Source organism: Pangasianodon hypophthalmus, chromosome 18 (assembly GCF_027358585.1).
Source record: "Pangasianodon hypophthalmus isolate fPanHyp1 chromosome 18, fPanHyp1.pri, whole genome shotgun sequence".
NCBI lineage: Eukaryota > Metazoa > Chordata > Actinopteri > Siluriformes > Pangasiidae > Pangasianodon > Pangasianodon hypophthalmus.
Window position 1 is genome coordinate 13,349,369 of NC_069727.1, and position 24,455 is coordinate 13,373,823.

Consider the following 24,455-nt stretch of genomic DNA (forward strand, 5'->3'; position numbering starts at 1 on the left):
TCTGCTTTTTTTTTAAAGCATTGTTGGAACCTCAGCTCATGAGTTGCTTATTAGGGAAGAGAGGCAGAACAGAGCAGCTGTGTTCTAGCTAGGGGCAAAGGCTAGATGACTGTAAACAGAAGCTTAAAATGAAGAAACTAGACAGGTCGACAACATGGCAATATTACAAAGGTCTCAGGGTTCCAAAATTGTATGATTATTAATGGTTTAGAAACACTTTGAAACATTGCAGAGGCACCTTTCATGCCACTCCTTCATGATGAAGACTGTAGCAGTAATCATATGTAGGTGTTGTCTAATATGTAGAGCTGCAGCAGTCTCATCAGTTGAGTCACAGTGAAATTGAGAAGGCAAGCTTCAGCTGATGAATTCATCTCCAGTCAGGTCACATAGCAGAGCTTTTCATTATTCCAGTATGGCATGGCTGTGTAAAAACACAGGGTTCTCCTGCCCTCAGCCTGCATTCCTCACCACGGCTTTCCCATTGCGCTGTCTAAAACACTCCACCACCTGCATGGACAAAAAAACCTCTCAAATAGCTGAGCCAAGCATCGAAGCTGTGTGTGTGCCAGCTTGTGTATGGTGTGAGTGTGTGAGCTCATCCAGCCAAGAGCCAATTCAGCTCTTAGTGTCACATATTTCTATGAATTTTTCATACTCTATTTAGATCCTTCATACCCACTGTAAGACACTGTCTTATTTCATTGTGCATGGATGTAAAATAGTGTTAGTGCATGACAAATTACACCGCAAGCTGCATTAATCAAACTATGAAGTGCAAGAAAATGTATTAATTCATAACCCGCTCTAAAATATAATAGTTACAAATGGCTTGTGAGTTTGTAAAATTGTACATTTGTAAAATGATACTGCTTTTGAAAAGGCAGTTTAGTGCTAAAAAAAATAGGTGTGCCAAATCAAGGTCAAGAAATGACTGAAGTTGATTTTATTTGATTTCCGTCACGTTTCTGTGTCTCGCCTATAGAAATGTGGATTGAGGCTGAAAGGTCATAAAAAGGAAATCAGACATCCATGGCTGACAAGATGAAGCGTAGAGTGTTTTTTTGTCTTCTTTTTTTCCCCCTACCCGTCTATCAGCTCTTTTCTAAATCGCTGACAGCCCTAAGGAGCAATTGGGCTATTCGTTTCAAATCCATTCAAGCTATGTCTTCCTATCCTGAATATTGAATGCTGTGGATCTGCCAGTCTGCCAGTTTGAAATAAAGATTGACACTGGGCGCTTCTGGCATTTCCCATTCACAGGACTGTTGCTAGTGTAAATGCAACCAGTGCTGCTTCATTATACTATTTTTATTGGGCTTTTAAAATAAGATTTTGTAGATATTGTCTGTTCATCTGCGCCTTAAATGGCCTGTTTTTATCCTGTAGATTTAAAGACAGTGGCAGTTGGAAAGCTTCCCACATGGCATGGAGATGTTAATGCAATCTGGAATTGTTTATCATATTTTGGTTCGTTTTAACCCAAACAGCTGGAGCTGAAATATAGAGATAATAAATGTCAGCCAGTAAGATGCTCACAATGATTACAGTCCATTCTTTCTGATCTCTTAATACTTAAAAAGAAAATCTGTATAAAACACAGCACAACTGTACCAGTCATTTAGATTACTTACACTGTGTGTGTGTGTGTGTGTGTGCATGTGTGTGTGTGTTGTATGTGTAATTGTTTGTGTCTGTGCAATATTTAGAGTACAATATGACAGAAACGATTGCGGTTATTATGTTGAGTGATTGGAATGGGTTTGGAGTGTTATTAATGGGGAATCCAATTTTTTCAGTAAACAGGCTCATAAATCTCTCCACTGGTTCATCAGAGCACTGAGAAAATACTCAACTAGAACATGTCAGGATAACCAGCATGCTGACACTGGCGGAAATTGCCTTGTTTCATTTACATGGGAGCAGAGGCCATGCAACTAGTCAAGGCTTCATTTGAGTGAGATGCAAAGGGAAGTCATTCCCCTTTGGTAGTTTATACAGAAAATTATAGATAAGTTTATTTTATTTTATTTTATTTTATTTTGTTTTGTTTTTTGTTTTATTTTATTTTATTTTATTTTATTTTATTTTATTTTATTTTATTTTATTTTATTTTATTTTATTTTATTTTATTTTATTTTATTTTATTTTATTTTATTTTATTTTATGGTGACTGCTTGTATGGGCATAATGCTGTAGTTAAATGATTAAATGATCAAATTCATGTTAATAGAAGACACATCCATTACAACGTTCACATGGTTGTTCAAGATCTCTTGACATGTAGCTTGACATGGGTCAGATTTCATCCCCAAAATAACATGGTACTTGTAGTGCACCTGATGGTGCTCAGTTACTTGAGGCTAAGAAGAAGGAAAGGGCATTTCTCTCTCTCTCTCTCTCTCTCTCCCCCCTCTCTTCATAGTTATTTCATAGCCAGGTAGCACTCCTAGAAGCCACGGCTCACAGCGCTGTGTGAGTGTATTATGTAAAAGTAGCACTAGAGTTTTCAGATAATGGATCAATGCACAGAACGAGAGAAAAAAGAACATATTAAAAAGTGGACATATTAACCTGCTACGCAAGCTAAGTGGCTATGTAGTAAGGCAGTGGAGGTTATAGAATATGGACATTGTTTAAAGAGAGAAAGAGAAATTAAGTATAATAGCCAGTTTTAACCAGTGAAAGAGTTTTTATGGCTGGCATAGTAGATAGTGGTGCTAGAGAGAGAGAGAGAGAGAGATTGGTGCCCTATCCTGACTAGCGTAAAGTGCTTACTGAAAAATCATAAAGGAATTTTGTGTGCTGGTTCTAATGTTTCATTACGCTATGTTGCATTATGCTAGATTAATATATTAGTGGCCTGGTTCATTGGGTTAGCAATATTTTGGGCATCCTTTTATTTAATTAATTAATTAGTTAATTTTTTTTTTAACAGTTTGACCTCTCTTTAACAATGGACTCTCAGCCTTCTGTGGAGACCAAAATCATCGCAAAGAAATATTGTGTTTAATAGTGTGGCAGGGTTCTGACCCGAACATAATGTGTGTGTGTGTGTGTCTGTGTGTGTGTGTGTGTGTGTCTGTGTGTGTAGTGTCTCTGCTCAGTTCACATTTTCATGTCAGGAAAAATTAGGGCAGGTCTCTTCGAGAGAAGCACTGAGAGTGTTCCAACAATCTTGCTGTTGACTGTGAGTGTGTGTGTGTGTGTGTGTGTGTGTGTGTGTGTGTGTGCATATCTGTGAATAAGCTCACACATGGATTTCTGTATGCATGAAGCCTTCATGTGCATGCACTGGCTTGTTCCATGTGTACCATGTTGCAAGAAGTTTTGCAAAAAAAAATTCTGAATGCATTTTAATAGTTGTCTTTGGTGTTCATTGTCTTTTAAAGCACTTATCTCTCGGATCAGTATCAGTGCTCGATCTCACGCACCTCCCTTCCTGACTGGATGCTAAAGCCTGTCGTATTCTAGATGGTAGGAGGGAGTGTGTTTTTGGGAGGCAGTGTGAGGTGGCCTCAGAATCTAGTTCAGTGAGTTGTCGTATTCTCCATGGAGGCATTATGTGGGTCAGGCAGCAAGAAGAGAGAGGAAGACTCAAAGAGACAGAGAGGAAGAGAAAGGGTTGTTGTGATCTCACTCAGGGCAGAGGGCAGAGGGAGACACAGGAAACATTGAGCTTCTTCCACTCCATCTATGTTTGCATTTATGTAGCTGAGTATGAAATATTTTTATGTCTCAAAGTTGCCAAGCTGTTGATAAATTCTTAATTCTAGCAGGTTTATAGTAATTATATATTTTCTTTATATATTAGATATTTACTTCACTGTTAATATAATAATGAGTGGGCGTATCTTAAATGGCTGAGCAGTAACTGACACATCATTGGCTAATAATTGTGTACAAAAATAGAACAACCGTATATGACAAACATGTATCACATATATATTGTGTGAAAACATCCTATATATAACGTCAAATAGTTTTCAAGCATCTTACACAATAAGTTAAGAATAAGTTTTATGTTTATGTGTCTGTACTTTGTGCTAGTTCACTAACCCACATATGCAGGTGCTGGATGCTGTGATGTGTACACAAACACACACAAACACACACAAACAGAGAAGCATGACAGAATTTCCGGGAAAGTAATGTTTTAAAAGAATAATTAATTTTATCATATTCAGATAGCACAAGGACAAATTGCTCTAAATATTTAATACACTCCAAAATTTTCTAATAATCACCCTGAAATCTCCAAATTCCATGCAAGTACGTGTTTATATCTGAAATCTGTTTTTATGTCTTAATTGTGTTCACTGAATTGTGGAAATCATAGAGTTCATCCACCCTTAATGGGGGCACTCTCTCTGTGGCTTCTTTTTTCTCCTCCCTCGAATCCCATGTCACAAAGGCTCACTAGGGGCCGTCACAAGCCCCGCGGGACGCCAAGGTAATGCTGTCAAAAGTAGGCAGTCATGAGCCACCTTCACCAGCAAATCAGAGTGGTAGATTTGCATGCTTAATTAAAGTCTTATGTGGGCAGATATGGGCCTAATTGGACTAAGGATGAAGGGGGAAGGAAAATGCAAGAGAGTGTGTGTGAAAGAGAGAGAGAGAGAGAGAGAGAGAAATGGGGGGTCAGAAAGACAGGGAGACAGAGAGATATAGAGAGATTCCTCCAGACATAACTGCTGAACGATTGTCTGTCCATAGCATGTGTTTTCAGTTCTGGCTCATCATCCTCTATTGAGCTGCTTATCTCTTGGAGACGAAAAAGAGCGAGTGTCAGTCAGAGAGCAAACACGCTTCATTGGCTGCCCGTTGCCAGGGTAACGGTTGCCGGCCCACCGGGCCGAGATCCCACTGGGAGCAACAAGGAGAGACACGCCAAGCTGATGGATCTCTTCCTCTCTCTCTCTCTGTCTCAGTTTTTTTAGTGTTATTTTTTAGCACGACACATAATGAAACATTTGCGCTGTTAGAGTTTGACTTACAAAGTGGATCATTAAAGAAAAGCGAAATAGGAAATTGAATATTGTAAATTCTGTTAAAAGAAAACTGCAAGAATACACACTAGCAACTTTTCACTTTTGCGTTCTCTCACTTTGTCTAACTCTCTTGTGTAGTTTTACTAGGTGAACTGATAACGGTACGAAGTGATAACACATAAGAAGTAATGGGCAGAAAGTAATTCCAGCTTCAAAATGGCTGCTATTGTTTTATCTATGCAACAAGCTTTTGTCTTTATTTATATTTAACAGTGGGTCCTACAATTTGGGATATCACATAAACATTTCTTGTGTTACACCATTTAACCCCCTTAATGATTTTTATTACGAAAAAAGCCTAGCAACAAATCTAGAGACTTTTTAAGCGGATGTTAGCTATTGCAAATGAAGTGAAATGCAAAATTAGCTGGTTGTTAGCCTTTAGCCAAAGAGAAATCATTGAGGGCTTGTCTTCCCCATTACCGTCACAGAAATCTAATGCCTTTAACAAAATTTTTAATGACAAGCTATCGACTGTTAGCCAGTATTTAAATAAAACATTTCTTTCCATGAAACTCTGTCACATAACTGTATCTGTCACATAGATGTATGAAGCTCTGTCACATAAATGCTTTAATGTGTAATGTGTAATGCAAACCTAGGAGCTATAATCCTCCCATATTTTTTAGTTACATTAGTCTTGTAGCTCGAGGGCAAAACCAAAGCAATCCTCGGACATGAAACACGTTTGAATTAAGTGTCATAAAAGTGTCTTTGCTGCCCTTTTTCATACTGGTGAAGGTGATGCTGTGTATATATATATATATATATATATATATATATATATATATATATATATATATATATATATATATTTCTGTGTAAATCACTTGGAGCATTTTGTGTGGAAGGACATTGAGCACACTGACTAGATTCTGTGTTAAAGCCTCTCTAACAGACACTGCCTTATGCAAAGGATTTTTAATTTCCCCATCACACACACCTACACCACTGACTGTACCACTTTAAGTACCGAGGTGTCTCGCAGCAGCCTTCTCATTTGTTCTGTTACTTGTCTGTCTTCTGTCTCGGGGTTTTCATGCTGCTGCCCAAAAGGATCCTGATGGCTGCTGGGTGTCGGGGCTTTAATTAAACACACTGCTCTTCCTTTGCCATGGGGGCTCCTGAAGCTGTCTTACTCTCTCTCTTTCTCTCTTCTGGTTTGTACCTTTTATCCTGTACCTGTCTATATGTTCTGTAACTATATCTCACCTTCTGTAGCCAGAAAAGTGTTCAAAAGGCATCAGACACTGTGGGACGGAGCATGTGAGGCTGACTAGTCTCTTCTTTCTCCTATATCTTTCCCTTCTGTCTTTCTTTTCTCTTGTAGCCCTTGCTTTGTCTTATGATATCTGTCATCCTCTCTGTCATGTTCATAATGAGAGGATTGATCAGGAGAATCATAATTAGATTAATCATTCCCCACTTGAGAGATTAAAACACAATATCTGTAGTCACCAGCCTTAGCGAAAATGGTTAAATATTACTTTAAAGAGAGCACTCACCTCCCATGCCAGGAGAGACAAGAGAGATGAAGGTGAGAGGGAAAAAATGGAGAATAGATTGATTACCTCTGTATAGCTCCAGTGGAGTGTCTCGCAGTAAAAGACCATTTAATTCTTAGGGATAGAGAGCAATAAGGGATGGTCTGTTGGGTTTGTTTACCAAGGGTGTGTGCGTGTGTGTGTGTGTGTGTGTGTGTGTGTGTTTATGGGTGGGTGGGTGTATGTATCCAGCAGATGGTATGACATTATAGTGTATGGCAAGAGTGTGGTAGTGTATATATCTGTATTAATGTCTTAGGACACTGATCCTTTCTGTGAGAGAGAGAGAGAGAGTGTGAGACAGATGCTGAGTGTGAACTGTGTGGAGTGTTTCCTGCTTTCTTCACACACTATCCGGAGGGGATTCTTCAGGTGCAGCACCCCACAGCCAGTTTCAGTTTCAGATCTGATCCCTTTTCACCCACTGCCAAATGACACACTGTGCTAAATGATGCTGCGTTGAGGGAGAACGACAGCTCCATGTGGATGTAAAAACACGAAGCAGGACGAAAGTGTAATCTGTTTCTTTTTATCTGCCTCTCTCACTGGTGTACTGTGCACGGCTGGGTTTGCTACCATGTCTCTCTCAGAGGTTAAGTACACAGTATGAGGTATCACAGCAGCACAAAGAGCTCCTTCTTCCATATGCGCACACACACACACACACACACACACACACACACACATATAGTGTATTTTTTTCCACAGTCTCACACTCAGAATGCTGTAATGATTCCTAAGATGAGGTTCACTCCCACACAAGCCAGAGACATTGCTCTACTTATGGATTAAAGTTCACATCATATATTTCTGTCATAATGATTTTAGAGAGGTTTAATCTCTTCCATCACCTCCCTCTTTCTGTAGTCCAATTAATAAGTAAAGTAAGTAAATATTATTTATAAAGCATATTTGAAACAACAAAAGTTGACCAAAGTGCTGTATAAAGATAAGATAAGATTATATAAAGCATATATAAGCATATAAATCAGATATAAAGAAAAATATATGAACACCAAACCTAAAACATTGATAAAATGAGAAGTACATGACACAACCACACAGGTTAAATGCTAATTGTGTTACGTTTTGAATTAAAAACTGGACCAGAGAGAGTACATCTCCACATGTCCAATGGGAGACTGTTCTATAACCTCGGCACAGTCACTGCTAAGGCTTCAAACTTCATCGTAGAACATGGAATAGTCACTGGTCTGAAGACCTCATAGACCTGGGAACAGAGTAGTCGCACAGTAAGTCAGAGATGTAGGAGGGTGCTAGACCATGCTAGAGCTTTACCAACAAACAGTAAAGCTTTAACCTGGGTCCCGTTATAGACAAGGAGCCAGTGCAAGGACTATAAAACCGAGGTCTCTTTTCTTGGTGCCAGTGAGTAATTTCGTCGCTGCAACTGTCTAGCTGTCAAGCTTTTTCCAAATCGAGATTTGGAAGCTTTGCTGATGCCAAAATACAGCTTATTTTGCTGATCATATCTGAGTTCACAATTGAATAAGATTCTTCAGCCATATTGTCATATTATTCCAGTACTCCTACCTTACGACTCCTAGCTAAAATATAGTGTTGAGAAAGTTTTTGTCCCCTGACTCAATAATCTTTAATTAAAAAAAAAAAAAAAAATCTGACAAAAAATCATATGAGGTTCTGTGAGTCATCCTGACAGTCCTGTAATAATAATTTCCAGTAAGCGCTGTCAGGGGTGTCGGGTCAGAATTGTATGCATGCGTCATCACGCCCCAACTTCAGACATGAAAGTCATCATGTTACACTGTGACAGGCAGCCATTCAGGAGAAAGAGTGCGAGAAAGAGCAAGAGAGAGCGAGAGGCCAGTATAAAGCAAGAATAGGAAAAAGTATTCAGGCATGATGGATCGTTAACTTTTTATTTGATGAACTGGTAAGATATTTATTAGATTCTCTAATTTGGTGGGATGCTAGTGAATGATGGTCATCTGATTTTCTCTCTTGTGGAATTTGTATCATTACCCAGTTGTAAAGTCGTTTTAGCTCAAGAGATAATGGTAGTCAAGTAATGGATAACTATTTGTGCTTGGTGTGCTTATGTGTATTTTTGTACTTCGGACATGATTATTGCACCATCGTTATACAGTTCATGCCCCAATTTGTGTCTTTTAAGTACCTAGTGTTTTGGCTGGCTGGCTAGCTAGAGTTAGTGGGCTAGCTTAATAGTGTATGCCTATTAGGAAAGGCCCCTATATTTGACTTGCAGTCCAGCACTGAGCAGCAAGCTATGAAATTACAGTGAACAATCAATCCCTTCCTTTTCAACCAGAAATTATAGTGTAGCTAGGTAACGTTAGTTGACTAGTTAGTTCTTTAGGTTATGTGCTGTTTTATGATTGTCTAGAATTAACACAGTTACACTGTGGCATGTTCAGGTCTCAATGAATGTAACCAACTGACAGTTTTTTTACTCACTGTCTATGATCATCAAGTGTGTAAATAACACTTCTGTAATACCATAATGTCAGCTGACTACTTGCAATACTCAGAATCGCAAATACTTGGACTGCTTCCCAAATACTAGCATGTCAGTATAGCTTTGGCGTCCTTACTTTTTACAACATCGTGAAAAGCATGTTGTTTGGAGCACAACCTTGAATTCTCATTGAATGTGCAATACCTGCAGCCCACATGATATAAATTAGGTTAAATCAAATGTGCTGGTGGTGGAAATAATACATGGAATGCTTGTGGTACCTTGAAGAAAAGTTTGCAAAACATCATGCAAAATATCATTTGTTCAGAAAATGCAAAACATGCTTTTATTATGTTAATATTAGGTTGTTGTTAAGTAGTTTACTCTAATGTTATATATTGTTTTACTCACAAGTAAACACTAAAACTGCTCTTACGCTTGCACAGTACTGTGTATGTAAATCTCTGTTTGGGTCTCTCACACTCACATTCGCGTCTTCTTTTTTCTCTCACTCTGTCTATGGTATGTTCTCACGCTCTATTCACTTCCGTATTTCTACTCCATTGAAACTCTTTTACAGCATAAAGCAAAACGGTTGTGCTTTATTACTTCTGTGTTTTTCGTTCTTTATGTAAGACGCAATGAATTGTGTGATTCAGATTAGCACATCTGGTGGAAGTCCTCAGCACAAACAATGAGAACCCAGGCTCCTGTAACCATTATAAACAGTGACATAACCCAGCCAACTGATGAGATTATGTGTTTAAATTGGGTCGTATGGAACATGCTATGAGGATTACACATACAGACAACATGCCTTGATGTGTGATACCATAAATGCACTGTTTTAGTGTAAGATGAGCTTTTGGAGTCATATAGACTCCATATAGACACAGAAAGCCTTAACCAATCCTCAAGATTTGTACTGGATATCAGTGGGTTTGGGAACAGCTTGTTTTAATGGCCCAAAGCTTTGCGTGAGCAGTCACTGGGATTTTAGCTCCCCCTCAAGACCCATTAAAGCTGCCAGAGATGATAAGTACTATTAAGAGGGGCCTCCACACATTTCTCTGATATACTACAACCCATTTTCATAGTACTCACATCAAGGGATATGACGTATATTGTAATAGCCATGTACCCAAATAGCCATGCAGTAAATACCACTAAACAACAAGTACAAAACATTCTCAATTCTTTACACTGACCTGCAGTGTTATGTGGTTCTAGAAGAAGGTTAACCCTTTAGGCTTATGTCAAGCCAGTCACTTTAGTGGAATTAAGCATAATTTGGGTGTTTTGACACAACTATTCACACAGAACACAAAACCATGTACACAAAACACATTTGTGTACATGGCCTAGTGAAGCTTTCTGAATTGAGAGACAAAATGACTGACAGGTCAGTAGAGATTGTCCTGATTGTTGGTCATCCACAATAGTTTTTGAGGGGGGTGTCCCAATAACATCGCCGAATGTCTGGGGCTACCAAGTGCACAACAGAAAAGTGTTCACCCTATTGTTGGTAGATTGAGAGTTTGAATCTCAACAATGCCATAGTCATCTGTGATTGGGAGCCATTTTGGGAGCAAAATTGGCAGGAGGAGTGGCATACTCTCTCTCTGCTATCACTCACAGTGACACCAGCCAATCACGGGCATCTGTGAGAGCATGTATACAGAAGAGGGCAGATAGCACTTTCCTCGAGTGTCCAATTTATGTCTAATGAATAGCACTACACAGAAACCACATGTTCTGGTGAAGTTATGAATGTTGCAGACAGGTTCTATGAATATATTTTGAAAGGATGTTGCAGTTTCAGGGGACATTCAACAATTTGGGCCTCTGTTGGTCTTGCATATTGTAAATGTTTTAGCAGAAAGATATTGTTGGATTGTAGAAAGGTTATCCTCTTTTACTGGACTGTACAATACAATGTTCTTATAGCTTTTGAGGAAGTTCAGAGGATGTACCAAGTGCACCATTTTGTTAGCTAAGTTACAGAGCCTGGGGTGCAACAGAAGCCTCTGAGCAGATATTTTATCGCTGGAATGTGAGGAGAACTTCGCAGAGTGCAAAATGACTGTAAAATCACTGCCTCCACCTTTAAAAGAGTATTCTGTAATGAATTGTGTGTATTTTGCAAAGCAAATTGCAATTGTAATGAAACATTTATACACCTGTCCCTTTCAACCAACTGTCCCTACCTCGTCTGTTGAAACTATGTCCCTGGTGGGTTGCAAATATTGCAAATCACAGATTTAGTAGGGGTGATTTCAAAATATTTAGTGTTTAGTCTATTTGAATTGAACCCTGGTGTGTTTTCCCCTTTTTATGACTTTTTATGAAAGAGGTGAGAACACAGCCATAACATTTACATGTGAACCAGAACTACTGGTCTAGTTTCAAGTAATCAATCCAGGAAAAGTGAACCAAACTTGCTGTGGATTTTAGGTTGCAGGCAAGTGAATAAACTGAGCTGTGAATCCAATTTATCCAATTTAGAGAATAAATGCTGGATGTGATAAATAAAATGTTTAATAAGTTATAATAATTTATTTAGTGCTAGCTCCGTGTTCTCTGTGGTGATTTTGTTGATTTCTGTGCACAGTTTTGTTTGGCAAAGATTTGGCAAAGATTTGTTTACCTTTTTCATGGCCCTGTATTTCTGACCAAATCAAATGACACACACACCTCAGCCCATGTTATGTACAGTGTGAGACTAAGCCAAACCAAATACCGAACAAACCAAAAGTAATCAATTTCACTCTGATTCAAACTTGGCAAATAGACTAATAGGTGTGAAAGCACCTTAAGGCATCTTTGACACAGCATGATTATTACAGATGTGTAAGCACTTGTAAACAATACAGACTGCAAGTTTGCAAAATATATCATCACACAAAAATGTGGTCGAGTTTCTCATGTCAGTCAGAAGGCACTGTGATGCTCATACCAGACCTGATAAAATCCACTTGCGGTTTTCACACTCTGGCTGAGGTGAGATCTACCGGAGCTGAAAGATTTAAAATTGTCACTTTATATGTCACCAACAAAGATGGCAAATGATTTGCATACAAAATGATAAAGCAAGTAATGCAGCTCAAAAATACATTTAAACAGCATAAGGAAATGTTTCATGTTGACAAACAGGGGTTCATAAATTCTCACAAAATGTCAACCTTCATGGGGAAAAAATGAGAATGATGTAAACACAGTATTGATTTTTTTTGTCCCATCAGCAGTTCTGCCAGTCTGACAGGGTTCATTAGAATGGATGCATGGCACATTGCAGCTCGGGCCTATTTCCACCCTAGTGCTAGAAATGGACTTTTAAATTTATTGTGTAGAAAATGGCATTTAAATTTATTGTGTTCCTGCAGTGTGCCTCCAACATCACTTATCACTCAATGTTGGAGTTGTGTGGAGTAAATGTAGGTCCTTATGGCTCTCCTTATGAAATATCAAATAGCAAAATGGCCTTTAAAGTGTTTCTGCTGCCCGCATTCAACATCATTAAGCTCATTCGGTGTTGCCAGTGTGCTGAGTAAATGTAGATGCTCATAATGGATGTCCTTACCTAGCTGGGGCCGAATCAGGACCAAGCAGAGATCTCTGTCTCCTCGTCTAGACACCACCTCTGCTCCCGCAGTGCCAGAAGCCTGTTAGCACGAATGCCTCATGTACTAACACACAGGGTGCAAAGACATCACACACTCTCTCACACACACACACGCACACACATACAGTATACTACTCCAGGGTTGTGTTTATAAGGGAACTTGATGTCTCTCTGTGTTTCAGAGAAATCAGTTTATTCTGCACTGCTGCGTGTATTTTCATGGGAATTTGACACTGTGTGCCAAATGTGCATTTTTGGTGTGTGTGTGTGCATGCATGTGTGTGTATATGCATGTGTGTCTGTGTGTGTGTCGCAGTTCACCCCTGAGACTGTTGTGTCATGTTTCACGGCTGCTCCCTCCCATTCTAATCTCAGGTAATTAGATTGTGAAGGCCATGAGACACGATTAAATGATGAGTACAGTGAGCCGGCTCTCACAGGCTCTTGTCTTTATCTGGCAAAGCATCGCCTTGCAAACCTTTAGCTGTCTCTCACACACACACATGCATGTGTGTTATGTATCAGTTAATTCTTATGTAATTTAAAATGTTGCCTCTTTTTTTTTTTTCCTTTTACAGAAATCTGCTCGACAGGGACACTTTCTCCAAATCAGATCCAAGTAAGATCACATTCTACTGTTTCTTCTTCTTCTGAAAACTCTGTTTCATTTAAAAGAAGTCTTTTTGCAAAAAAAGCCTATAATTTATTAATTTTCTGCTTACCCCACGTATAGACATGGTTGATGTTTAAAGTTTGCTTCTTTAGTTTTGCACTGGAGTAATGAGGCGATTGATGTGACTAATTAATGAAGTCTATCTCATCCAGAAACCTTTTTCCCAAGTAGCTACCTCAAACCAAATCCAGTTCTTCCATAATATCACACAGGCCACTGTAAGATTTCTGTAAACAGTAAACATAAAGAAAACCTCACAAATAGTTATTTGTGTTTGCATTTTACATTTGCTGAGGGTTAATGGTCTTGCTCAAGGCCCCACCCCCCCACTGACAACCTTCTGATCACAACTTACTGAGCCACCAGTGTTATGTTACATGGCAGCCATCTTGGACAACCAAAATGACTTTTTTTTTAAGCAAACCCCAGACTTCCAATGTTTGATGGTATAATTGTATTGGAAAACTGAACGATATGTAGATGATAATAGAACATTATTAATTATTATTAATATGAACATTATTAAGAACAGGTTTAACACTACGCTCTTCAGTGTTGATTAGTCTTGCAGGTGCGTACTATTTAAGAATCAAATCTGCACACATTTATCCCGTTTCAGTGATTTAATATAACAGGAATAATTAAGTATAGTTAATAGTTAGAAAGGTTTTGGCTTTAGGTCTAATATTCTATTCTATTCTATTAAGTTTGTATTTCAATTTGTAAATATGAGTGATTGCTGTCATTTTTATTTTAAATTGAGATTCCCGTAGCTTAACAATGTTTGTTGTTGCAAGAACGATAGTTGGGTGAGACAGATCTTCTTGTTGGGTTCATCGAAGTCATAGCTCCAGTGCAAAATTAAGGAGGCCAGTATATCTTCTAATTACTACACAACAGATAAGTGGGGAATTGAGTACATTTGATTTTTTTTTTTCCCTCTGAAATATTATGGTACTGATTTGATGCCTGTTCAGTAGAACAGCTGTGAATTATTTCTCTATAAAGTGGTGCTTCACTTCAGCACATTTTTAGATGTTTTTTTTTTGCTCTGCTCTACTCACCTGGCTCAGATGTTGCTGTAGCACTTCTCAAAACCCAGCACACACACACACACACACACACAGAGAAACACTCTCACGCAGACAGATCCAGTAACCAGCCATTATCTCATGTTATCCATGACAGCAGCACCACCTGACTGCCCGTATAAAGTCAGGATTCCATCATAAACAAAAACCTTACACAATTCCTCAGTGAGTCGCTGAACTTTTTTGTTCATTTGTGCACTGATTGTATGAAGTGTGCTTTGAGCTCCAGTGACTAATCTTGATGTGCATGTGGCAAGGGCTGCAGATATAGAAACAAAGTGGGCGGCCAATTTATGGCGACATTTGCCTTGCACAGATATTGAACGAATCATGCAAGCTTGGCCTCAAATATCCGATATAGGCCATACTGGAATAGGCATAAAGAGGCTGGCTTTCTTGTAAACATGATATTTGGATTCCCCGGGTGATAATTCTTCCCTCATTTGTCCTGCCACTTCATATCTGAGGGACTTCTACACAGCATATTTTCCTATTTGCTCCCTGCCTTCAGTTTACCATCTTATCTCTTATCTCTCTAATCCATGACTGAATTCATAACTAATCCAAGACCAACACTTGAAGAATGGTTTTCAGCAGGCCTTAATGCCCTTTATTTGACATTTTCCATTCAAGTTCACTTTAGTGTGCGATTGTAGGAATGACTTTTAAAAAATGTTGAATTTGATTATTTGATTAAACCTTTATTTGATTAAGCCTAAAATTTTATGAACTGTTTATGAACAGAATGCTTTTACTGAGCCACACTGTGTCTTTTGATGTAACTCTGTGATGATTCAGACAGTTTGCATAATGCTAAACTGGCAGCTCTGGCATTTCCTTAATTGTAATTGTTATAATTATTGTAATTTGATTTGTTTTTAATAGTCTAAAATTAGAAAATATAAATAAGGAATATGTGTGCAAGCAAATTAAAAAAGTTGTTGACTATTTCATTGGGCTCTGGATTTAATTGGGAAAGTTCCAGATCTTGAACACTGTAGCTAGGTACTTGTAGCACACAACATATTTGCATAACTCATTGTCTATAGATTCTATAGAATCTAATAAGGCACTTATTTAAAATGCAGTTTGATCTGAGAGCAGCCAGTTAAAGCTTTTATATACAAATATTTGTTTAATATTGTTCTATATCTATATCTATGTATATAGATATTGTTATATATCTAGTATCCTCTCTGTACCTTTTTCATACCATGAACTATAATAAAACCCAAGATGTTCCAGATGTGCAAAATTAAATAAGCAGACACCAAATATAAATACATTTAGGATAAAAGGATAATTTGCTAAACTTCATTTTTGGCCAAATTGTACTTTAAAAAAATAATCATGTTTGATTGGTCTATACAAAGGGCACAAATGTATTGTGAGATGGATTATCAAGATTTGGCTTGTATTAATAAAAGTTTTGACCAACGAAAAACTGTGGAAACCCATTAATTACCACAACAGTGCAGTGTGGTCTTGAGCTTTTGGTCTTTGTCTCTAATTGAGCTTCATTTTCACAGAATCACAGCCATTGTTATTGATTATTTACGCATCTCTGACTAATGAATCTCTTTGATTTGTGGGTTAATCAGGAAGCTCTAAGCCTGAGAATTAGCTAATGCATGCTCCTTCTGCCCTAATAGCCTGAAACTGCTTTGTTCTAATTGTCTGTCTGCTATTTATCAATACAGCAGGGTAGAGAGAGAGAGAGAGAGAGAGAGAGAGAGAGAGAGAGAGAGAGAAAGGATTGGTACTTGATTTCAATGTTTAATCTAGGACTTGGGTTAGAAACTTTAGAGATAAGCTTCATTACTTCTTCCTATTTGCCAAATGATTACTGTATAACCAGAGCTCTTTAGAATTTGTCTCTGTATCAGTCCAGTGAGTAGAGGTCAAAATCGCAGCTCATACAATTCACACAAGACTTCACTAAAAGAGCCATATCAAGTGTAATAGCTGAGCACTGAGAAACATTAATATCTATTTTTGGAATTGTCCGGCGTTCAACAGACTCTCACAAATCTGTGAAAGCTTTCAGACATGTTGCGTGAAAAGTGGAGCATCAGCAATCTGCCTTTGGGCTTTGGCCCGATACCAAGGATAAAGTCTTTGTGACTTCCCTGACACATGCTCTTTTGCCTTTTTGTTGTCCTTTGTTCTTTCATTTGATGGAATGCCTCATGGTGCTTGTCTCTTTTTCTGTCTACTTTCTGTTTTTCTTTTCCTTTCAGCCCATTTGTCTTGCTGTCTTTTCTCCTGCCTCTCTGTCTTATTTGTGCATTCCAGTAGCCTTACTTCAATTTCTCTAAGTGTCTTGCTTTTCTTTACCTCTTTTTTATTTGAGTTCATTATTGGCAATCCTTTTCACTTAATGCTAATTGTGTTGTTTCCATGCGTGCCGCAGGCATACTCGACACACTCACAGCATAGGAGTGTGAACTAACGAATTCTTGTCAGAATTGTACAGCAGTTAACCGACCCCAGGCCCCACCTTAATTTCTTGGCCCACCAATCAGTGTTAATCACAGTAACAGTTTCTAACCATTCAAGCTTTTAGTAATTTAACAAATTTAGTAAATTTGAGGCATTAAACTTATTTTGAATTTAAGGCTTCAGATATGGTCAAAAGTTGTACCTTCGGGACTTAAGTTAAACCTAGCTGAATTTTGCATTTTATCCATTTTTTAAAGCCACAAATAAATTTAAAAGAAAATCTCAGCTTTGGACTGCTATATTTGTTAACAGTTAGACAACTATGGACACCAAAACTAAAAAATATGTTCTCAATGGCTAGCAATTACATTTCACTAAATAATACGTGAAATGCCAAAACTCCACCCAGGCTAGCTGGCTCAATGTTAGCTACCTTGTCTTTGCTAAACCATTTAAATCTTTTTTCCCACTTGACATGTATCATATTAAAGCTGGTGTTATGCAGATTGTTCTTAGCTAAAACTAATACTCTTTTCTCACGTTAGCTGTGCTGCAACTTCAAATCAATTAGCTAACATAGCTTGAGCTGAGAGTATTTGTGGTAGCTGCTTAACTTAAACTTTTGTTGTTAGGGAATTAGAACAGCAGTATGTACTTTTGAGGATGAATTAGCACTGTGGTAGTTCAGTTTTAGTTAAAACTAATGTGAACATATTTCTTTATTAAAGAAATGCTTCTGTGCTTCATCTGATTTCAGTATTACACCTAGGAATGTCAGTGTTTCTTTAAAATACTTATGAAGTTTCAGAAATTCCCATGTAGACATCAATAGTTCACTGTTTGTATTGAATACAGGTGGCATATACCTTTTTTGTGAGTTGTGCAAGTCAGCCACACAGTCACAGATCATATGATTTCATTAGTCAGAAAAGGAAAAGGACAAAGAGTGACATTGAGCAACTATGAATGGACTATAGACTAATAAAAGCAGTGAGAGATCGAGGGAGTGGTTCTCATCCTTGAAGATGAGCATGGATATTAAGAAAGATGTTTTGAGAGCCTGCTAACCATGAGCATGAGTTTTATTGATGTACATTCATGAGAGTGGGCATCTGTGCTGAGCCCCAGCCTTGTTACTGCTGAGTGCTGCTACTCCAGTCTCTCAGTATTAACAGAACTTTCCAGTGGGTGGCCATTGGCTCACAGCTAAGACGGCTGGATGTTGAAAACACAAAGGCTTTCATTCCATCAGGTCCATGGTTAGTTTTTTCACAATGCAACCTGTGTTTTCTCCAGTTACACCAATTTGATGTTTTTAGCTGCAAATCCACGCATAAAACAACTCAGACGCTCCTGCTGGTTGCCCCTTTGTGCTTTCACCTAGTTCTTTCCGTTTCACACAGACACACACACACACACACACACATATGAATATTCCCTCACACACTGGACAAAGCTCCTTGGGCGAGAGGGAATATTAGCACTCTCAGGCACTTCAGACTCATTTAATTGAATGTACTGGAAAAGCTTTATGAAACAGTAACAGCTGCTCTCTGTTTTATTTTTGAGTTTTTAATTTGGGGTGATTTAATGAATTATTCCATTCCCACATTTACTTCCATTACATCAAGGATATATAAATTGGGTGGTAGTTTAATAAACTTTAGTTCTTGCTTAATATGTGATTTTTCCTATAAACAACTTAAGCAAGAACTAAAGTTTTAATTGAAAATGGTCATTCGGAATATTAATATTAAATGTGTTCATATAAAATGAATACATAAATCTGTTTATGAAAGCTATCTGTTAGGAAAGGCCATCTGGAAGTTTCCTTCCTTCCTTCCTTCCTTTCTTCCTTTCTTCCTTTCTTTCTTTCTTTCTTTCTGTGAGTTTGAATTCTAGTTCCCATCTGGTGATGTCACAGTGGGCTTTTACGGCTGACCAATCAGCAGCTCTGCTTTAAATTTCCATCACTTTCAGTTCTTTGGAAGCACATGTATTTCCTTCAGGAAATGCAAATTATTATTTTAATTGGTAGCAATCTGGTGCAAAGTTGAAACACTGTAAAGGGACACATTAGGGCTGCAGCCCACCTGTTGAATAGACCTGTTTTAATTTCGTGGTGTGTTAATTACAATACGGTATGTAAGGGAAGTTGAGACACAATCAAGAGGAAGTTTAAGACTGTGGCATGTAGCTATAATTTTGGCTCATTAATCAGATGTCCTGCAGACAGTTTTGTGGTGTTTTTAATATTTATACTCTGTCTGTTTTCTTTATTTAACACTAATTCTGTTTCTCCTGCAGTCTGTGTGCTGTACACCCAAGGCATCGGCAACAAGGAGTGGAGAGAGGTCAGTGTTATCTCATGGGCACCATATGGATGCATGCAAACGGTTGAATTATTTGTCAAATAAAAGTCTCAATAATTCATGACCTTTTTTATTCTTTTTTTAATCAAAGGAACATTAGCTGCTCCACAGAACCATTAATGCCAGTAAATGAATAAACTTCAATCAATTACACAAATCAGATAAGCATTCTGAGTATTATCCAAATGACTCAGATCATCTCCTATTTTGTAGTCTCCTGTGCAAGCACACCCTGTGTCATTATTAAGGGGCAATATTGTAGGTCCATTTGATGAATAACATGCACTGGAAGTCATACAGCCTTGGGCAAAACAGACTCTGTCATTTGATTAGTGCCAAATGCATAAAATAAGTACTGGATTTTCCAGAACATAAGATGCTGATACCTCAAACCCAAGTTGAATATGCCTAAAACATGGTATGTTTATGCACTGTATTTTTGCCTTCACAGAGCCAGTGATAAAACCAGTGACAGTGACAGAACCATTGCAAGATTTTGCTACCTCAACTGATTTACAGTTGTCGAGCAATAATTAGGTATCACGCCATAAAAATGGTGAATTACTCTGTTAGCCAACATCAACAACTGACTATAACAGTCTCAAATATATAATTACCTTGCTAATTAGGTATGAAAGCAGGCCAGCAAATAGTAATGCACAGGAATTGCATCAAATTTGCACAAGCTACAATTAGTTAGTATCTGATAAAATGGTAGAATCATAATTTGTCGGTACAGGAATGCCCGTGTGTATATAGTTTATTTATTTATTTATTTATTTACACCACTGACGATTTTTTTTTACATAAAATACGGAAATATTTTATGTAATATTTGGTTTTGTGGCTTCTCTCACATGACAGATGCTGTATTTAGAGTAAAATAATGACAATAAGATTAAAGTGTAGAATGTGAGTGTGGAATGTGATTTTTAAGTAAATGGTTGTGACTTTCAAGTCACATAACTACCTTTACACATTAATCTCACAAGTTTTGGCATAAGCCTTAATATCCTTCAAATTTACTTTATAAAAGACTCATAATTCTTATGAAGTTACAAAGGCCCAGTGTAGGCAGTTATGTGACTGTTACTGGAAATTATTCAGCAGTTTTCCATAACCGGCAGTTATGGAGCTATTATTTTTTTATTATTATTGATCTCAGCTGTGGTAGGAAAAAGCAAGACCACCCGCACACATTCTGCTGCTTTAGGTAAAGACACAGTTTTGTCGCCCCAGCTAACGAGTATGTGGAATTTGATTTGCTGGAGTGTGGCCCTCACTCAAAATAAAAACACACACACACACACTGATGTAATACCATTATAATACTACACATGTCAAGACAGAAAATAAGTATCAAGCTTAGATCAGACTAGCAGAGTTATGTGTATGCAGGTTAAAAATAACAATAAGATTTATTAAGAACGATGACAATGAAAACAAGGCAAAAACGGCAATCAAAGGCAAAGTCAAAATTACAAGGCAAATGGTAAAAACCATAAGAAGACTACTAGCCTAAGCAAAAAGGGGCAAAACAGAGAGTCAACACACAGACCTGAACGAGAATGTCAAAAGGCTTAGTAGTGAAAGCAAAGATATGACTTAGGAAAGCGGAAGTGAACATGAGGAGTGCATATAATGAGACATAGGTCAACTTAATTCGAAAGGCAGTGAACTGGAGAGGATGTAGTCGACGGAGCTGGGGAAAGTAAGTGTGGTTACGAACTGGTAGTGAGTTCCTGGAAACATTGCCCCTGTGACAATAAGACATGATACAACAGCAAATAATTTACTATGAAGACTAGTTGACTACAATATCCAGCAAAGAGCATGGAATACAGGTGGGACAAATAATAACATATCCTAAAATGTTACCATATTGCCATGGCTGCTACAGTTATATTGAATTGGCAGACTGCTTTTGAATAAAACATATTACCTGATTGTAGTTAAGAGGGCTAGGGGGTAGGGCTAGGGCTTGTCGCAATGTCGCAAAAAATATTTTTTATACCATCCATATTCCATGCTTTTTTGCTAGATGAAGTAGGAGGATTACAGTACCACTCCACCATTTATCTTGGCTGTTAGGCCAATAACTCATCGTGACTCATCATGCCATAGCAATTTTCTGCGCATGTACCATGATTTACAAGAATAACAATTATGACAGCCCAGGAGTTGGCATTTTTATTGGGTAAACTGTTTAGTGTTTTGCAATGCTTTTTATACATAGTCAACAGTCTGAATTGTGTCATTGTACAATCACATATGAACTGCATCTACAATAACTACTTGCTTTTATTAGAGGCAAAAGCCACATGCCACTGCATTGCCAGTGGGCTGTCAAAAGGCACTATGTCAGAATTACTACTTTTTTGCAGCAATACCCTACATGTCTGCATCTGAGAAAACCTTTTTTTGCTTGTGCATCATTTTCAAGAACTGGTTTGTGTAATTTCTTACAATCATTTATTACAGAAGGCACATTGATTTTTCTGCACTACTTCTTGTAGGATAAACATCATCAATGTTTTGCTCAGTTCAGAGCTGCACAAAGACATTTTTTGCACACTGTTATAATCTGCGTACAAGTGTATCTGGTAGATATGCACATCTGCTGCTGTAAAACAGGAATTTCCCACCTGGAATTAATAAAGTGTTATCTTTTAAACCAACACACTCTACATTTGTGTAGTAACTGTGCTGTTACTTGGATCACTGACTGTGTCACTCTGGTTTTGTTTTTCAGTTTGGGAGGACAGAAGTGATAGATAACACACTAAACCCAGACTTTGTGCGCAAGTTCATTCTGGACTACTTCTTTGAAGAGAGACAGAACCTTCGGTTTGATCTGTGAGTACAGTGTGTGTGTGTGTGTGTGTGTGTGTGTGTGTGTGTGTGTGTGCTGTAATAAGCCTGTGCATTTCTTGGGTACTGGCAGGCTATATAGTGCATTCAGAAAGTATGCAGACCCCTTCATTTTTTTCACATTTTGTTATGTTACAGCCTTATGCTAAAATGCTTTAAATTTTTTTTTCACATCAGTCTACACTCCATACCCCTTCATACATTCAGACCCCTTCCTATGAAAAAATGAAGGGGTCTGAATACTTTCTGAATGTACGTTATGTTGTCTTTTATGGAATTGCTGGAAAACAGAACTTAGCATTTGCTAAGTACGTATGTGTGCATGCCTGCATATATTGTAGAAAGAGTGAATATCATTCGTGAGACTGTGTGCTTCGATGCACGTGTGTATGGGTAGGTTTGGATTTTTTTATGCGGCATGCTATGTCTTTACATATTTAAGGAGAGTTGTGCTGTCATCTGGGCCTCGACTTCAAGATGACACCCAAGCCTGTCTGCTGCCAATGATGGTGGCAGCAAATTTAGCTCTGAAAGAAACAAAGAGTGAATCACTTTGTCTTCTGTCTTCAACTGGTTGTACTGTTCACAGAGAACCTCTTTAACACTCACAAACGCCTACTGACATAGCTTTGGCCACTGGACAGGATCTGCCGATCAGGCAGTGGGCTTGCAAAGTCTGAATAGTTTTGCACAAAAAAAGATGATAATATCCCACCAGCCCCGTCTTACCTCCTTTTTGGTCTTGGGTCATGGCAGTCTCATAAACTTGGTGACAGACCTACCCATGACGCAAGGGGAAGCCCAAATACCATACTTCCACCTGACCAATTTCACACTTTGCCAGGTTGGCTCATCTCAAGGACTTTAGGACTGCATATGCTGCTGCCAAATGTTACTATAGATTAATGTAATCTAAATAAGCACCACTATATGTACTGTGGCACCTGGTTCATTAGTTGTTAAAAAGGGAGCCAATGCTCCTAACTCCCTGAATGGAAGAGTGACGCATTTGTGCAAAACGAATGGTGTAGAGAAAGCCATTTTTTCATTGGGCTTTGTTGACGCGGGAATCTGTCAATAGCCCTTGGTCAAATCTAGAGTTGAATAAAAATGAGTCACGCCATAGTCTATTCCTGAGCTCGTCAGTATGAGACATTGGATAGGTATCAAATTTTGACACAACATTCACCTTGCAAAAGTCCACCTATAAATGGACTTTCTAAATCACTTTTCTTTTGTGATTAGGCAAGCAGTATGGTTGGCCGCACACAGTTATGGTGTTAGGAGTCTCAATGAGGTCTATGGTCTCAGTGCCTCTGGGCAGTAGAGAAAAACATATCTGAAAACTTGACAACATCTGCCTTCTGGGATGGTGAGAGAAGATGTCCAAGTGGGATTGGAGGTTTTTGAACACTCCAGCCACAATTCATCTCTGTCTGCCATTGCCAGAGCAACAGGGACTGCCTCTCTATACCGTTTTAGGAGATTAAGGTGGTAAATCTGCCATGTTTTTCCCAGATTCATTTGCAAAACCTCATAGTCAATTTCCCCAACCTACCTTGTGACATCAAAGGGTCCTTGCAACTTGCTGAGAAGTTTCGAGCCAGAAATTGAGCATTTTATGTCGCTATGATAAGGAGGATCAGAGTCTGTGTGCAGCCTGAATCCACCAAGGCCCTTGATTACTGACCGGCATTCTGTATATCATTTCTGCATAGGGGAAAGGCCTCTGGATCCTTGGGAAGTAAGGGGAGAAGAGAAAGAGTCTGGTTAGTTGGAGTTTGGGAGGATTTTGCTCAGGGGATGTGCAGAGCATCAGTGAAGACCCAGAGATGGGGATGACAGGACTTGTGTTCCATGGGCTTGCAAATACGGCCATGTAGACCTCTGCCAGCTGGATTGCATCTACCAGAGAATTGGGCTGGTGGCACTGGACTCTGCCCATTTAATGACCTTTTCATGTTACTTTGGGTCAAGCCTCAGCTAATGTTTTCAGGAGTCAAGGAGTGTCTGGGCAAAGGTGAATGGCCAGTCTCCTTCCTCTAATGCCAGTGAGCAGAACTGCTGGCAGTGTCTCTCTGGGGACAGACCTGTTTGAGTATGGCTCCTCTGATGGCCGGACATCCAGCTGGCTCTCAGGCATCAGACTGTGGGCTGCCAGCTGGGCCTCTCCAGTTAGAAGAGCTTGGATATGACTGGCCATTTACTCATTGGCCAGTCATATGCAGAGGTTGTGCCCTCAAACATATCCAGGTGCATCTTGGGGTGTCATCCTGGTGAGCGATGTGGACCATTGACACTCTAGTGGGAGCAGAGGAAAGGCCCATAAGG

The 24,455-nt window shown here is 38.6% G+C and overlaps 1 protein-coding gene across 2 annotated transcripts in view; it reads left to right on the forward strand.

The window, feature by feature from the left end:
- The window catches only part of LOC113531900 (copine-8), a 116,573-nt gene that overhangs the window by 14,711 nt on the left and 77,407 nt on the right, over positions 1-24,455 (forward strand). For both annotated transcript variants that reach the window (XM_053241907.1, XM_026922876.3), the window contains exons 2-4: positions 13,254-13,294; positions 19,189-19,235; positions 22,006-22,109. In XM_053241907.1, coding sequence (XP_053097882.1) covers positions 13,254-13,294; positions 19,189-19,235; positions 22,006-22,109 — 192 coding nt within the window. The remainder of the gene's footprint in view (positions 1-13,253; positions 13,295-19,188; positions 19,236-22,005; positions 22,110-24,455) is intronic.